The sequence below is a fragment of the Peromyscus leucopus genome, chromosome 6, assembly GCF_004664715.2.
Source record: "Peromyscus leucopus breed LL Stock chromosome 6, UCI_PerLeu_2.1, whole genome shotgun sequence".
NCBI lineage: Eukaryota > Metazoa > Chordata > Mammalia > Rodentia > Cricetidae > Peromyscus > Peromyscus leucopus.
In genome coordinates this window covers 113,584,295-113,601,364 of record NC_051068.1, presented here as the reverse complement: position 1 = coordinate 113,601,364, position 17,070 = coordinate 113,584,295, and the positions used below count along the sequence as shown (strand labels likewise).

Below are 17,070 nucleotides of genomic sequence, written 5' to 3'. Positions count from 1 at the left end.
CAGAAAACATATGCTAGGTATTTTCCCATGATATATGATGCAGAAATTCCTTATCTCATTTGCAACCATAATTTTCCTTTTAGAAAAGTTAACCAATTCTGCATCATTTGATGTGGGTACAATATGCAATGCATTGAAGGCTTTTTGTACAGGGCTTGATGACCACTAGCTACTATATAGTGAGTGAGAATAATGCAGGCTCCAGGGAGCACAGTCTACCAGCAAGAGGCCATTAGCAATTGCCCATTTTCTATGACACAGACACAAAGGATGTAAAACTGCAATAGAATGTCTGGCTGCAATGGTCCTTCACCTAGATCAACTGCACTAAACTCTAATCAGTGTCTTTTATTCCTGCCATTGGTGAGAATGTTAAGATGGCACAATGGAATACCTGAAGCATACGAGTCATCATCTTCTCTTGCTCTGCTATTTGCTGAGCTCTGTCTCTCTCCATCTTTTCTATCAACTGTCGCACATGTTCCTGGTGATTCTTGTCTTTATTTTCCATCATTTGATCATATTTCCTTTGCATTTCTTCCATTATTTTTGCCGTAGTCTTTGAAGATTCAGCTTGCATATGATCCACTGTGGAGGAAAAGGAAACAAAAAACATGTAGGATTGGTATGATGTCTCCTTCTGCCAACACCTGTTTGGTAGTTTGCTAAACACTTATTTAGTAGTACTAGTTTGGATACATAGAGTTCTGTGGTACCAGCATTGAGAGACCATGATGCCTCTGACATATCTCACCAAGACATGATTTGGGGAGTGAAGGTCCATCCTTGCTTTTGTTGTTTCAAGGAGACCTGTAGCTGAGGATACCCACTTATCACTATAGAGTGATGGATGAATATGCCGTGTGTGTGTGTGTGTGTGTGTGTGTGTGTGTGTGTGTGTGTGTGTGGTGTTTCTACAGCCCTCTCTGGATTCTGAGTCTAAATGTCAATACTGCTCTACTACTTGTTAATTGTACATCAATAACACACTGAAACTATTGTGATTTGACACTGATGGCTAAAAAGAACTTCCCTTTAATTTAAAAAGAATTATTATTTTACTTTCTGAATATGGATGTTTTTTGCCTGAATGTTTTTCTGTGCATGTGCATGCCTTGTGCCCGTAAAAGCCAGAAGATAACACTGGATCCCCTGGAACTAGAGTTACAGATAATTATGAGCTGCCATGTGGGTGCTGGAAAGTGAATCAGTCCTCCAGAAGAGCAACCAGTGTTCTTGACTACTGAGCCATCTCTCAAGTCCTGGAGCTTCCCTTTATATATTATCACATATGTTCCATGGCCTATCAGCAGGAATACTCAACAATACCTAAAGAACTGGTTCACTTCTCAGTGCACAAAAGGGAGAATGCTCACAGGGTTGAAGAGTCTGAGTTTTACACAGATGAAGACAGAACAACTCTCAGAACTTTCCTGACAGCTCTCTCATGCCCCTTAATTACATAATTTATGACATTTCTAACAAAAAGGATGGATAGTTCAAATAGAGGAGCCAGTGAAGGTTATGCTAATGTATACAATACAGTTAAAAATGAAATGACAAACTTAAGATGGAAAAAATGTTTTTACAAGTAATTTCATTTTGCCAATTTATACCTCAGTGATGGTATAAATGCCACAGCTTGTGGCTCAGTGATGGTATAAATGCCACAGCTTGTGGCTCAGTGATGGTATAAATGTCATGATTTCAAAGTAAAGCAGGGGGAGTTGTTAGATACCCCAAGTTCAATATTAGACTTCTTCCCTGATTGGATAGTGTTCTAATAGAAACTCTTGTCCTACGTATTCAATTTTTATTTATTATTATTGCATGTATGTATGGCTTGTAGGGAGCAGGGGCACCCATGTGCCACTGTCCATGTGTGGAGATAGGAGGACAACTATGTGCTGCCTCTTCTCTCCCCCTTTACACAGCTTCTCGTGATTGAACCCAGGTCTCCAGGCTTTACAGGAAGTGCCTTTTACATGGTAAGTCCTCTTACCAACCCTGTTCTATGTATTTTTACATTCTATTTATAGTGCAGAAGATAATACTTTTTTCTTTGTATCTCTTCTCCACGTTCTTTATCTCTTCTTGAAGTTTTCTGCTCTCTTCTCGGAAGCCCTCTTGGAGTAGCTGTTTCTGCTCCTAAGAGGGAAAAAGAATATTTAATTTTGCACAAAAGGAACAGGATAACAAAAACATACCAAACAATTTTCAAATTGGTGCTTTTGAAATAATTTGGTAATTCCTCCAGACCTTTGGAATTCACTATTAAATTTTGTCTATTTGTCTCTATACCCATCCCTCTCTTGAGTTTTCAGTCTTTATTACAATCTATGGCTTTTTCTTTTTCTTTTCTTTTCTTTTCTTTTGATTTTTGGAGACAGGGTTACTCTGTGTAGTTTTTTTGCCTGTCCTGGATCCTGCCCTGTAGACCAGGCTGGCCTCGAACTCACAGAGATCTGCCTGGCTCTGCCTCCTGAGTGCTGGGATTAAAGGCATGTGCCACCACCGCCTGGCCCTGATTTTTTCTTATTTGGTCAAATTTAGTGTCTATATACAGTCCCTGAAAAACTTTTGATCTGAAATTCTACCCTGGGATTTGTGGATCCACAGAGAATTTACTCATTACATCTAAATCTAGACAACATTTTCATCAACTGGCAATTATATAGTATAGGTTTTGTTTTTACACACACTTGCCCTTCTGTAATGACAAGTCCCAGGTATCTGGACTCTACCAACTGTGGTCAATCATATTTTAATTGGTCCTTCACTTAATATATATAAACATTTATTTTTATTATTCACTGAAAAATAATGGACTTGAGTACTACCAACATCCATGAGGGTCTTGGAATTATTGCTCCATAATCACTGACAGAAAATTTTATGATACAGGAGTAACTGAAATTTAAGTCTGTGACTCTTAGAGTAAAGTGAAATGTCTCATCAGAGAATTGTATATAAGCTTTCAAGTTCCATATGCAGAGTAAGAGATAGTAGTTGAGGACCTGAAGAATTGACATGGCTGACAGTACATTTCTGAACTGACATTTAGTCTCAACCTATACTTGGAGGAAAGGCTATGAACAGAAAGTTGTTGGAAGACTGATTGTATGTCAGTTGGTGATGCTTTGAGGGGAGGTTTGATGAAGACATCCTAGTTAGGGCTGAGTGCTCCAAAGTCTCTCATTCTCTACATATTGTCCATTTGTGGTTCTCTGTGTTGATTCCCACCTACTGCAAGAAGAAGCTTCTCTCATATGGGATGAGAAAGGCACTGATCTATGAGTATAGCAGTGTGTCATTAGGAGTCATTTTGTTGATAGGTTTCTTTAGCATAATAAAAGTAGTATGTTTTCCCCTAGGCCTATTAACTATCTAGTCTCATGTTCTTGGCCACTTAAGCAGTGTCAGGAGTGGGCCTTAAATCAAATAAAAAAATGATTGGTTATTCCCATTGCATGTGGCCACTATTGCACCAGGATATCTTACAAGCAGGTCATTGTTGTAGGTCACAGGGCTAGTAACTTGGTGGTATTGATGATTAACTTTCTCCTCTGAGTGTGCAGAGTACCTTCTAGTACCATGAATGCTAGTCAGTAGGAATGAAGCTTCTAGTTAGGCACCAGCTTGACTTCTCTGTGTTCAATGACATAAGAAAGTATAGTCTCTAGCAATAGGGCCTTACCATTAGGTTCTGGAGAATAACCAATAGTCTTGACAATAGTCTTTGATGTTTGGGGGTTTCCATAGGGCCCCTTTTAACAATGTACATTTGATCTCTCTCTCTCTCTCTCTCTCTCTCTCTCTCTCTCTCTCTCTCTCTCTCTCTCTCTCTCTCTCACATATGGAAATGGAAATGTTTAAATTGGAGCTGCATTATTCCAAATATTTTTAAGTTTAAATTTTGAAGAATAAAATAAAGCTTGTAAAATACTTGCACAGTGCCTCTCTATGAATAGGTGTTGTTTGTATTGATTCAGGAAAATGGTCTTCACAGGACTTTTTTTTTTTTGTGATCTAGTGGCTTTGGACAGCTATCCATGTACAGCAGTGGGCACAATCAGCTTGTAGGGGCTGATACAGAATATTGGCTGGAGAATTCCTTAAAATATGTGATTGTCTAGTCCCCTACAGAGTGGTTTCTGTTAAAGATTCTGGAGGATAAAAATAACAGGGTACCTGAAGTTTAAGAGCTAATGTCCGCTCTTGCTCTGCCTTTAGCTGGATTCTGTCATTCTCCATTTTCTGAGTCAGCTGTCTCATGTGCTCCTGATAACTCCTTTCTTTCTGTTCCATCAGCTCCTCATTTTTCTTCTGTGTTTCCTCCATTAGTTTTGCAGCAGCCATTGCAGATTCAGTTTTCTTACGCTCCACTGAGAAAGAGAGGAAATAATTTTTACGTGGGTCTACAGTGGGAAGGCACCGAGCGCTGGTGCTCTTTATGTACTCATAGGTTGAAGTTGTAGTCACAGTGTGATGATATAGCGAGTTGTGATTCTGGTGAGGTAATTGGATTTAGATGATTGTGAGGGTGGAGCCCCCATAGAAGCTCAGTGCTGTTGTAAGATGATAATAAAAAACCAGAGTTCAGTCTTCCCACCCTCCAAGGATGCAGTGGGAAGACAACCAAGATACTAGAGAGAGCACCCTTGACCATCCCAGAATCCAGACCCTGGATTCCTGTTCTCCAGAACTGTGAGAAGTACATGTGTTTTCCCTGTAGCACCTGCCTATGGCATTCTGTCCTGGCAGTTCTCCCTGGAGGAGACAGTATTGCCTCCTCCTTCCTTCCATGGTTTCTTGTCAGTACTATTAATTTTGGGGTGTTTTGGCTCTACTTTGTTCTTTTTCTTTTATTTTTTATTTATTCTATATGTGTCTTTTACATGATGTATATTGATCCTACTCATTTCCTCATCCCTTTGCATCCACCCTCCTCCTCTGCAGCCTCCCTAAGACATAACAAAGTTTAAGAGAAAAAGGAGGAAAAAGAAAGAGAAAACAGAGAAAAAGATAAAGAAAAAACAAAAAATTTTAAAGGGGAAACATTAAAAATCTCGTCATGGAAGCTGCAGTGTGGCACAGCGAGTCCTGCAGTAAACCACCTTGTCCACATATCTTTACTTGCAAGTGTTCATTGCAGGGAGTCATTGGTCTGGTTCGAGGCCTCTGGTTTCTGCTACACTTTCAATGCATAGTCCTCACTAGGACTCTTTCTGGATATCATGTTGTTGCCCTGTGTTGTGGAGATTCTGCAGCTTTGTTTCTATGGGTCAGGTCCCTACACATGCTCCAGAAGGATCACAGAATGGGTGGATATTGGGGTGGACCAAGTCATAATAACCCTGGTTCTGGGCCTGTTTTACTTTATTTTATGTGTATGGGTGTTTTGCCTGCATGTATATCTGTATATACCATGCATATGCTTTGTGCCTGTGAAGCTCAGAAGGGGCCAGTTATGAACCACTAGGTAGGTATTAGAAATCAAACTGGGGTCCTCTAGAAGAATATCCAGTGTTCTTAACCAGAGACATCTCCGTAGCCTATTGTGGTCATCACTATTTGATAGAAAGGATATCCCAAGGCCAATATGCTCTTGAGGTAACTCCTATCATAATATCAGCAACCATGTACACCATGGTCAGAAAGACCTTTGGTGATAGACTCATCTTTCTTTGTTGTTTCAGTTTAAGAGTTACTGTTTTAAGACAGGCAATGGTTAAGCTGTTACAAGATTTTCTTACTGGTTTGTTTTTTGGTTCATTTCTTACCTTCAATCTCCTTTTCTTTTTTGGTCAGACTCTGATCTGTCTGTAAAATTGCATTAGAAACAGCCTCCTTGGATTGTATGTATGTCTGTAGAACCTCTTCAGCCTTGGAGTCCAGAGAACATAAGTTAGTGGAAGGACATCTATCTGTTTCCCTACCACCCTCAAGAATTGTCCTTTTTATTTAAGATTCCTTACTACAGGAATGGGCAAATCATCCAAGGCAACCAAATGGAGCCCCCTACTGGTTAATACTGGGAGAAAGTGATTCTATACATTTAGACTAAGGCATGTGAATTGGAGATGATAATCTTGTGGGCTTACATGGGCAAATCATTCTGAGCTATAAGGCCTTCAGGGAGAACACAGTTCAGAGAGATATAGATGTAAAGATGAAATGGTCAGAATGTAGAGTTAAAGTAATCATCAATCAGATGAATAGATGTCATTTTTCTGAATATTTGGATCAAGAAGACATGTCGGCACTGGTAGAGCGTACCGATAAATATCTTGGTTACCTGTATGCCTTTCTTTGGTTCTCCATAGTACTTTTTCTTTAGTCTTTGTGTATCCTGAACAAAGAGGAAGTAACCTCCTGGCTTAGAATAAATGCCTTGCCTCACACCTTCTTCAAGAGGTCTGAAAATATCCTGAAGCAATGCCCAGCAATGGTTTGATGATGCTTCCAGATTGCGTTTACAAAAAGCATCCCATCTTTCTTCTAGCTGAGACTGCAGTGTGAAAATGGAAGTAAAAAGAACACCAGAGAAGATAGTAACAAGGGTTAGAATTTCTCCAAGGGCTTCCCAAAAACCTCATTATCTCCAGAAACTTAATGACAGCTGAGGAAAACTGTAGCTCTTCTCTGAGTTTGGACCTTCCTATGAATCCCCTCCTTACTAGAAATGATGCTCAGAGGTTTATGCCAAACCTAATTGTAAACTTTGCATTTAAACTGGACTGATGATGACTATGAATGGAATGAAGGAGCCAAAGCATAAGCCCAAGGAGACAACTAAAACAACAAGTTCATCTCTTTTGATCAAATGGAATAAAATTGATCTATCCAAGTACAGAATTTGCTTTAAAGCACCAATTGTCAATGGTATGTACTTTAGACTAAAGACGAGTATCATAACTGTTTTTTCAAATTTGAGTCCAAGCTTTAAAAAAATTGTTTCATTTGAGTATTATGACTCTAAAGAGTTGTCACCATTTTAAGGGTGACAAAGGATAGTTTCCTTCGAAATTAATGGGACACTATGAAAGCAGTGCTAAGAGGAAAATTTATAGCACTAGATGCCCACATAAAAAAGTTGGAGAAATCTCACACTAGCGACTTAACAGCACACCTGAAAGCTCTAGAAGAAAAAAGAAGTAAACTCATCTAGGAGGAATAGATGCCAAGCAATAATCAAATTGAGGGGTGATATCAATAAAATAGGAACAAAGAGAACAAGTCAAAGAATCAATGAAACAAAGAGTTGGTTCTTTGAGAAAATCAACAAGATAGATAAGCCATTATCCAAACTAACCAAAAAGCAGAGAGAGAACATTCAAGTTAACAAAATCAGAAATGAAAAGGGAGACATAACAACAGATAATGAGGAAATCCATCCAGAGAATCATCAGGTCATACTTCAAAGACCTGTACTTCATAAAACTGGAAAATCTAAAAGAAGAAATGGATAATTTTCTGGATAGTTACCACATACCCAAATTAAATCAAGACCAGATAAACAATGTAAACAGACCTATAATCCCTAAGAAATAGAAACAGTTATTGAAAGCCTCCCAACAAAAAAAGCCCAAGACCAGAAGCTTACAGCACAGAATTCTACCAGAATTTCAAAGAAGAGCTAGTACCAATACTCTTCAAATTGTTCCACACAATAGAAACAGAAGGGACATTGCCAAACTCCTTTTACTCCTTTTATCAGGGTAACTCCTACAGTTACCCTGATACCCAAACCACACAAAGATACAACAATGAAAGAGAATTACAGACCAATCTCCCTCCTTCAAAATTAATGCTCATTTCATTGTCTGATGTATACTTTGCCTTATACAACATAGATCCATATAAACTTAGGAGGAAATTACCCCCAATTCCTTTTGGAATGAGTGGTCTTCATCTTTAAAGGCAGTCCTGAGGAAGATTTCTATGGCCTCTTTCTCACAGGTCCTATGCTGATCCAGTAGCTCCTGGAGGGTCTCTGTGGGCAGCTGCACCCTCTGGCTCATCTGCTGGTCATAGTGGGCAGTGGCCTTTTGCACTGCAGCTGCATTCTCTATTGTTGCCAAGGCTAGGACTGCATTCTCCATGCAGGGCAGGTCTCCACTGCAGATGGCTTCAACATAGGTCAGCACTAGACTTTCTAATCCTATAAACAGAGAGCAAATGATGACATCCACTAAGTAGAACTTTCTTCTTTAAGGAAAAGATAAGGCAGGCCTGTGTATACTGAACATGAATATCTCAGTCCTCCAACATGTTTAGAATAAGACTTCTCACAGTGGTTCTCAACCTATGGGTTGAGACCCCTCTGGGGTCTTCTAACACCATTGGAAATAACAGACAATTACATTATGATTCATAACTAGCAAAATTACAGTTATGAAGTGGCAACAAAATAATTTTATGGTTGAGGGTCACTACAGCATGAGGAACTGTATTAAAGGAACTGCATTAGGAAGGTTGAGAACTGTAAGTCTTCTATATTACTCCCTTGGAAAGTCTTTAATTAAATATGTGTGGAAAAGCAATGTTTTCCTTATCAAAAAGTGTTCTCCCTTGTCTCATCCTAGCTCAGTGTTACTTTGAAGGGAGTCAATTGTTTAATGACTCTGCTTTTCATCACAGTAACCATGAGAAATAAGGCTGTATAGTCTATTTTTTTTTTCACTTAATAGTCTGAATTAATTTCACTGAATTTTTATTTAAATTTAAATGACTATGCTGTTGGAGCCCACAACTGACTCAGTTTCCCATTTTGAATTTGAAGTCTATTCTGAGTCAATAGAGTCCAAACTTGTTTGCTCCAGGGCTGTGAGAAAGTTCTAATTAGTCCATGGGAAGGAACTTGCTATCTAGCTAGACTCAGGCTGCTGATGCCAGCTGGAGGTACATTGAGATAGAAAATGAAACTGCCTGCTCCTTGGCTCAAGGACGGGATAGACAGTGGGTGAATGCCTGTGCTGTGCATTGTTCTACCTCTGTCCTTCAAGACTGTTATAAGCTGACTCTGAAATAAACTCAGGACTGTCTGGCATTGACTGGCAGTCCTCTCGACTCTTTTCTGTCTTCTTCATTGTCTCTATAATCCACATGCCCTCACCCAGCTACTCAGCTGACTGTCTCAGGCTGTGACACTATGCATGTATTGGCTAGATATTGAGCAACAGCACATATCTGGCTTTGTGTAATATTATGGAGACTTAACTCGGTTTAACTTATTTAAACTAGGTTTTCACTATCTATTCCACTTCAGGATTTGACCAAAATCTGGTAGATGAGCTTAAACTGTCTAGAATTTAACATAAATAGTCATAGCCTTTACACTTTTGAAACCTGAAACTTTATGAATGCTTCCTTCTCCCTCCATCTTGAAATGAGTGGAAGACTAAGATGGGGACTCACGTGGGCCATTGACAGGGATGCCTCCTGGAAGAGTTTTGGCTTTGCAATGGTTAAAGATGTACAAACAGAATTCTTCTACTTGCTTCAGAAAATCGGACTCGATCTCATTTTCTTGCAGTGTCTCCAGCTGGGAGAGCTTTTTCCACTCAGTAGGTGGGTAGAAGATAAAACACTTCTTCTTTGGAAAGAACTTCCGAATACAGAGTCGGGGCAAGTTGTATTTTTCAACTTCTTTGCAGATACCTGGGGAAATAATTTTTCCAAAGGAGGATGAATAGTTAGTGGAAGTGTTAGTTTGTCATTTTAAGAATTTCTTCAAATAAATCTATGTTATAGTTTTTGGTTATGTGCAGCTCTGCCACATAAGTTGTGAAGTAAGTGAAGAGATGAATACACTCTGGTAACAGTACTCAGAAAAGGGGGGCAGCCAAAGAAACTGCAAATTAACATAGTTATTATTGGTTCTATTCAGGCAGATGATTAATAATAATTAGTTCTTAGGAATAGCCAGAAGCATAGAAATGAAAAACTGAATGTGTCACCCCAAAAGGGTATAAATTTCTGGCATTTTCATCTACAAGTATCAATCTCTGTACCTTCTTTGAGCTTCAGCGAATTCTCCAGGTAGTCATCTGCTGTGACATGGACTCCATCTATTTCCATCTTCAAGGTCATGTCTCTCAGGCTCCACACGAAGTCAGGAAAGAAGCTCACAAACTCAGCTGAGTCCTCCCCTTCATCCTCCTGGTCAGGTGAGGCCCTTGCTCTGATGCGATCTGTCAGCTCTGTCACATAGCTGGGTAGCTAAGGAAAAGTGGTGAATGAATAGGGTCCCCAGTCTTATTCCTCCCATTGGTCTCATCAATCCCCACACATGGTTTTACAATGCTCTGACTCAGTATGGACTCATTAGTTGATGTATGAAGTCTCCCCTTATGCTGGGATTATTCTGCCTCCTGTCTGTCAACACTGACTCTGCAGCATTCCAGGCTGGGATGTTCTCCATCACAGAAAGGATACTGCAGCTGGTCCATGGCCTGCTGGTTGATGGCTCCCATGCTGTTGTACACGAAGGTGCTGCTCAGAAGTACAGCCAGGGCAAAGATCCAGCAGTCATTCTGGTTGTCTCCCTGGAAGTCCAGACACACATGGGTCAGGAATATGTCTTGTGTCAGTTTTCAGGTGAGCAGTGACAGAAGTATGCTCATTTAATCAGATGTTTTCCACAGTGATTAGTAAAACTAATACTGTCTCAAACACCTATACAAGACAACTCTAAAGAAAAGTACTCATGAATTCCATTGAATTTGAATATATTTTACTAAGATTTTTGGTTTACACTTATTCTTTGAAGGTGTTTTTTGATCATTGGCATGTAATTGTTAGACAGTGGATGTCTGCAGATATTCTAAAACTTCAAATACACTGTAGATTTAAGTATCTCATTGCTAATGAGAAGATTTACTTTCATGTAACTCATACCTGCGGCTATGTTTTTAAAGCTCATTTAATTTTTTCTTCTAGTGCTGGGAATGGAAACTAGGGCTTTCCCCAAGCTTGTCAAGCACGGGGGACTGAGATAGGCCATTATTGGCCATTCTTAGGCACTCATTATGTACCAGAAAAAATATTTATTTTATTAAATAGTAAAAGAAATGCCATAAGGTATGTAGAGTATTGTTTATTTAATTCAGTTGATGTATCAGAAAGTTAAGGCTAAAAGTGTTGTTCAAATCTTAAATGGTCTTTTAATAAAAAAAAAAACAAAAAAAACAAAAAACAAAACCTCTGATCCTCAGGCAAGGTTATCAGGGTATACAATATATCACCACATAAAAGAAGTTTTAAAATAAGGACTGTGATTTAGTAACAAGGTATGCATTTAAACACAGTTTAAATGCATTCAAACTCAAATATGTAATTGAAGTTCTGGGTAGGCTTGGATACATGACACTGAATTTATCCTTGGTACGTTCATGAGGTGGGGTACCAGGTTTAGGTTACATTCTAAAAGTTGCTGGGATACTGCAGAATGACCATCCTCCTCTTCTGTGAGTCTGTTTATTAGTGGTGGCTAAACTTAATTACATGACGATACAGTAAATTTAGGTTATTTAAAAACTAGAGAACATTTAGATATCAAGTCTGAATCTCAAGTTGAATTCTCAATCCTTACTTTCTCAACATCGCCCAGGCCCTCAGTGTCAAGCAGAACGAGCGTGTGGTCTTTCTTGTGGGGATGAGGCACACACCACATCCAGATTCCTTTTGTATGAGCCTGCACTGTGGAGCCCAGAGAGAAGCCTGTGACATGTAGAAGAGAGGACACAGTGACAGAGAGTTAGAAGCAGGCATCTTAGGAAATTGCTGTAAAAATGAGAACAATCCAAGTCAATAGAGCTAACTAAAACCAAAACTAGCATTGATCTTGCAACCAGAGAAATAGTAAAAATCATAATACCAAATATGTGAAAATAAACATTTCACAGTTATTGTTAAAAATAGTATTCAGCAAACTACAAGAATTTCTTAACATAAATGTATGAAATGCCATATATAAAAATCCATGCCAATATTGTACTCAGTGGTAAAAACTGAAAATTTTTTCCTTTAAGATCATAGAAGAGAAAAGTGTACCCAATTTGGACACTGGTGTTCAATACAGCACTTGAAGTGTTATTCAAAGTAATTAGGAAAAACAAAAACAAAACAAAAATAGCTGGCACCCAAGTTGGAAAGGAAGAATAAGATTATCTTTATCACAGATGGTATAATCTTATATGTTAAAACCTTTAAATATTCCACAGAACAAAGTTAGATGTAATCAATTTATCCAGCATGGCTACAGCACACAGAATTATTTCTGTGATTTCTATATTAGTTTCTTTTCTACACACCAATAACGAATAATCAAAATAATAATGTACAGAAAACTAAGAAATTAACCTCACTTACAATGCCATCTAAAGAGTGAACTACTTGGGAATACACTCATCTATAAGGTGACAAATCTGCACAGGGAAATATACAAATTATTAGAAAATATTTCAGAAGACACAAACAATTACATGTTCCATGTTTAAGGTCTGGAAGAAACAATATTCTTAAAATATCATTGCTACACGAAGTGATAAATGTCCATTCTTTTTGTGAGGAAGACCTTGCTTGGTTATCAAAGCTGTGCTTGTACTAGGGGGTTCCAATGATATTCCAACCTCAGCTTCCCGAGTGCTGGGATTTCTGCCTTGCATCACAGCCCTTACTCCCCTCTTATTTTGTTTTAAGGGTTAAATACATAGGAACAGATTATAGAACAGTGGTGGAAAATGGAAAATGGGGGGGTGGATAATTATTGTATGATGGGTACTTGGCTTGTGTTGGAAAAAATATAATAAATATATAAGTAAATTAATGTGATGAGTGTACAATGATGTGAATTTGTTTAATGATATAGAACTGCAGTTGAAATGGTTAGAAGAGTTAATTTTATGTTATGTTTATTCATGACAAAAAGACTTTCCAATTCAATTTGACATATTTTAAAACCTGAAAGGTGAGAGGAAACTCACTGTTACCTCATGACCTTATTAATTACAAAATCATCATCATCATTATTGTGTGCGTGTGTTTGTATATGCGCGATGTGTGTTAGGGTGTGTGTGTGTGTCACAGCATGTGTGTAGAGGTCAGAGGACAGCTCTGTAGATTTGACTGTCTCTTTCTATCTTCTCAGTATTAGGTCAAGTTTGCCTTGTGCAGGAATGGCCTTTACCTGCTGAATCGTCTTCTTGGCCCAGCCTTTACTTTTAATGACTGTCCTACAGACTATTATGTAATTGAATTATTCTTCTTAATGCTTTCTCCCTTTCTAGGAGAGGAATGATTTCTGTTTTTAAAATAGAACTGAAGATAATAAAGAGTGTTATGGAGCTAACAGACTTCCTGAAATAGAGTGAAGATAAAAAGCCCAACTCTGAGTAGGAGATTAGATTTCAGAATCTATCTCCTTCCCTAACATTGTTCTCCCTCACAACCCAAGTTCAAAGTGTGACCAAACAGAGGGGACTCAGCAAAGCACGGTGGGTGGCACTCACCTGTGTTCTTCCCAGCCAGCTTGTTCATCAGGTAGGATTTGCCTGTGCGGTAGAGGCCCACAATGGCCACCACCACCACTGGCTGTGTGATGGCTGACAGGATCTCCAGGGCCTTCTGATTAGGCCTCAGCTGTCCTTTCTCATTCTCAATGAGACACACGGGCTCTGGCATGTGAACCTTTAGAGCCGTGTCCATTGGGGTTCCTTGTCTTTGAGGGAAGAGGTGGAATAAATTAGAAATCCCTTCTCTTCTCAGAGGTGGAGTCATACAACCCTCCAGCACAAACTGAAGGTTTATTGTATTGTCGAAGTGGTAAAGCAAAAAGCTGCATAATTTTAGAAGGTTATGAAAATATTATCCAAGAAGTTGAATAAGAATGATAGTACTAATGAATTTTCAAAATTCAACTACAAGCAACTCAAATCTTCCCTTTAAGTTATCATGGGAGATACTCCTTTTGGATTCTAATTTTAAATTTTATGCTAAATATTGAATAGGGAAGATAATTTGTTAAAAAACATTTTAAATACTTTTATTTTAAAATTTTTGGTATTATAATTGAAATGCATTTTCCTTTTCTTGTCGCCCCTCAAAATCATCCCATATAACCACCCCCACTATCCTGCAAATTTATGGCCTCTTTTTTTCACTAGTTATTACATGCATATATGTATATGTACATGTATATATGTATATGTTCCTAAATATAACCCACTCAGTCTATATAATGCTACCTGTATGGCTGTTTTCAGAGCTGAAAGAAAATTATCTTTTTAAAGCATAAGCTTTCTTGGGGCTGGTTTGTTGGCTCAGATAGTAAAGGTGCTCAGTATTCAGCAAGACAACCTGAGCTCAATCTCCAGGATGTATATGTTGGCCGGAGAGCACTGACTCTCACAAGTTGTCCTCTGGTTTCTCAATATGTTACATGACATGTTCACACCCCATACACAAAGGCATATAAAGTAAATAGATAAATGAAAGAATAAAAAACTCCTTAAAAATAGGATTTCTCTAAATTTAGCATTAGGTGAATTTATTATTTTATTTAGACTGCATGCAAGAAATACAATATGGATTTATTACCACAATAATTCTTTCAATGAGTAAAAACACTCGTGAATAAATTCTCTATTTTCTTCACATTTATACCTGGATGATAATCTGCTCAGGTGTTTAGTATTTGCCCCTCCCTCTGGCTCTTAGGAACGTTTCGGTGGATTGAGCATGTGCGGGACCCCTTCTGCTGCTGCTCTAGGGATGAAGTCAGCACAATTGACTTGTGTATATTTATAAGCAATGGGACATCCTGGACTAGGAACTCTTCCAAGGACATGGCAGGTGTGAAGGAGGGTCCCAGAAGGAAGAATACACTTCAGTTAACCCTCTACAAGCCTTACTCACTGGTGGGAACTTCAGTGACAGTGGAGAGCTGGAACGTTGAAGCCTAGAGACAAATTATCTTTGCTACTTCAGACTCAAGATCCCATTCATTGTCCACTTCTGTGTTTGACTAATATCCACCTATCAGGTACGATCTTTTTTTTGGAATGTACAAACAGAGCCCTGGCTTCCACCACCCAAAGGGTGAGAATGTTGTCAGAGAGTATCCGAGACCTATTTCCTTACTGTGCTCTCCATCGCCTCCCTGATGTGTCCAGCAGTATGTTTGAAAGTGTCTTCAGCTATGATATCTTTGTTCTGTCATAAAACTTTATGAAACTGTTACCCTGTTGGAACCTGGTATTTGGGTAACCATGTTTGTGTCCTTGCAAATTATTAAAATTCACTGGTAACAACTCAAAGCTTCCTTTTAGTTTATCATGGAAGAATTTCCTCTTGTATTACAATTTTAAAATTTATACTAGATATTGAATGGGAGTATTCAATATCACAATATTTACTTCCAAAACAATAAGTTATCCCTTTATTTATTAGAAGTAAGAGCTGTGGGTTTTTTGTTTTGTTTTGCTTTTTTTGTTCGTTTGTTTTTTTGTTTTGTTTTGTTTTGGTCAGTTAAGATGTTATGTGCCAGAACAGTGCTGTGAAGCCTCACTAGCTACTCAGTAAGCTAACCTAAGTGAGGAGGGGTCTGGGGGCAGCATTTTAAATGCCACAGGAAGCTCAAAACAATGATGACAGGAAAACTGAAAACCAGAGAGCAGATCAAGAGCAATAAGTTGTTCAAAGACAATGGCTGTTTCCTGTGGCCCATTTTTAGGTTTCCTGATTATTTTTTCTCTTTAGTAGAAGAAAGAAAAGAGAACTGGGGAGGAGAGAGAAGTAAAGAATGCAGAGGTAAGAGCTGACAATGGAGAGAGAGAGAACTGATGAATGGAGTTGGTGCCTGGCCAGGAACTCAAGGGAGGGGCTTTTAGGAAAGACTTTCTGAAGGCCTGTTTGGGTGAGGCCAATTAAGCCTAGACACTGGCCCTAGTCCTGTACTGCACGGGATTCTTTGGAGGAAGTCTTTTCGTGAAACACAAGTCTGAATCCTACAGGTGAGAGGTAAGGGGGAGGCTCTAGGAATGAGAGAGTCTGCCCAGTGAAAGAGGAAATCCTCTTAGAAGCCAAGTTCAGGTGTGTGGTAGAAAGCATGTTAACCTGGTCTCTATCTTTCCCTCTGGGTTACAAAGTTTTCCTTGTGCTTCCACAGTGTCAGTGGCTGTTTGCATCATGTATTGTTTTATATTATTTAGTTTTTTCATCTCTGCTCTTCATGGAGACAATGCATGGACAGACTTTTCAGTTGCTTAGCTGCAGTAGGAGCAGGAAAAAGTGAGTACTGTCAATGTCCATAGTCATTTAATTGTGTTCCGACTCAATAGAGACAATGTGAACACAGAGAAGAGCACTCATAGTTTCAGTATTTCCAGCTGAATTCAAGCCCAATACTGGAATGTAGGGAATGTCAACCAGTGAATGCTCAGCTGCTGCCCATTTTGATTCTGGTATTGTCTAAGTGACCTATACGAAACATTCTCATTCCCTTCCGGATATTATAGACCCCATTTCCCTGAGCAGAACAATACAGAGCTGGGAAGAGAAGTGAGCCTACTTACCTGCTCTTGCTGTTTATGGTGGATAGACTGGCTTCCTCCCTGGTCTCTTATTTCCTTCTCCAAGGCTGTGAGATTTTTTTTCTGAGTGTGGTTGATCAAATGTACAGCAACAGTCTTACTGGATACGAGGAATATGAAAATGAAAGTACTTGCTCCATAGTAGTGAATCAACAATTGTGAAAGTAGTTTCCAGACTGAGCTAGTGGGAGGGTTCGTGAGGACTTCTCAGCCAGAGCTGGCAAACATTTACTTGGAAGAGACCTTTGTAACCACTTGCTGTTTTGACCACTGTATGTTAGATATGCATGTTTTCTATATAGGCAGGGACTCTGAAGGATGGTGGCCTGTGTGATCATTTGAGATGAGGAGGCAGGATATTATTTTTTAAATGTAGTTGCCTAAAAATAAATCTCCTCGTGTGGCTAATTCTTCTTTTAGAAATAGTTAGTGAGGGGAATGGCATGTTTCCCACCCTCCCAAAAGCCCAGAACCT

The 17,070-nt window shown here is 38.9% G+C and overlaps 2 protein-coding genes across 4 annotated transcripts in view; one reads left to right on the top strand and one right to left on the bottom strand.

The window, feature by feature from the left end:
- Nucleotides 1-17,070, bottom strand: part of LOC114681710 (guanylate-binding protein 1-like) — a 31,128-nt gene that overhangs the window by 11,537 nt on the left and 2,521 nt on the right. The window contains exons 2-13 of one of the 3 annotated variants that reach the window (XM_037207143.1): nucleotides 16,578-16,695; nucleotides 13,515-13,723; nucleotides 11,597-11,724; nucleotides 10,441-10,550; nucleotides 10,017-10,216; nucleotides 9,421-9,663; nucleotides 7,884-8,164; nucleotides 6,299-6,511; nucleotides 5,784-5,886; nucleotides 4,192-4,385; nucleotides 2,055-2,148; nucleotides 395-588 (exon numbers count right to left, since the gene is read on the bottom strand). In XM_037207143.1, the coding sequence (XP_037063038.1) occupies nucleotides 395-588; nucleotides 2,055-2,148; nucleotides 4,192-4,385; nucleotides 5,784-5,886; nucleotides 6,299-6,511; nucleotides 7,884-8,164; nucleotides 9,421-9,663; nucleotides 10,017-10,216; nucleotides 10,441-10,550; nucleotides 11,597-11,724; nucleotides 13,515-13,710 (1,956 nt within the window). In that variant the 5' untranslated portion in view covers nucleotides 13,711-13,723; nucleotides 16,578-16,695. Of the gene's footprint in view, nucleotides 1-394; nucleotides 589-2,054; nucleotides 2,149-4,191; nucleotides 4,386-5,783; nucleotides 5,887-6,298; nucleotides 6,512-7,883; nucleotides 8,165-9,420; nucleotides 9,664-10,016; nucleotides 10,217-10,440; nucleotides 10,551-11,596; nucleotides 11,725-13,514; nucleotides 13,724-16,577; nucleotides 16,904-17,070 lie in introns of those variants that run through there. The other 2 variants (XM_028855364.2, XM_037207144.1) reach the window with 2 other exon arrangements.
- LOC114681711 (guanylate-binding protein 1-like) overlaps nucleotides 15,931-17,070 on the top strand; it is a 41,941-nt gene continuing 40,801 nt past the window's right edge. The window contains exon 1 of the mRNA XM_028855369.2: nucleotides 15,931-16,016. The gene's annotated coding sequence lies outside the window, so the exon portion shown is untranslated. The remainder of the gene's footprint in view (nucleotides 16,017-17,070) is intronic.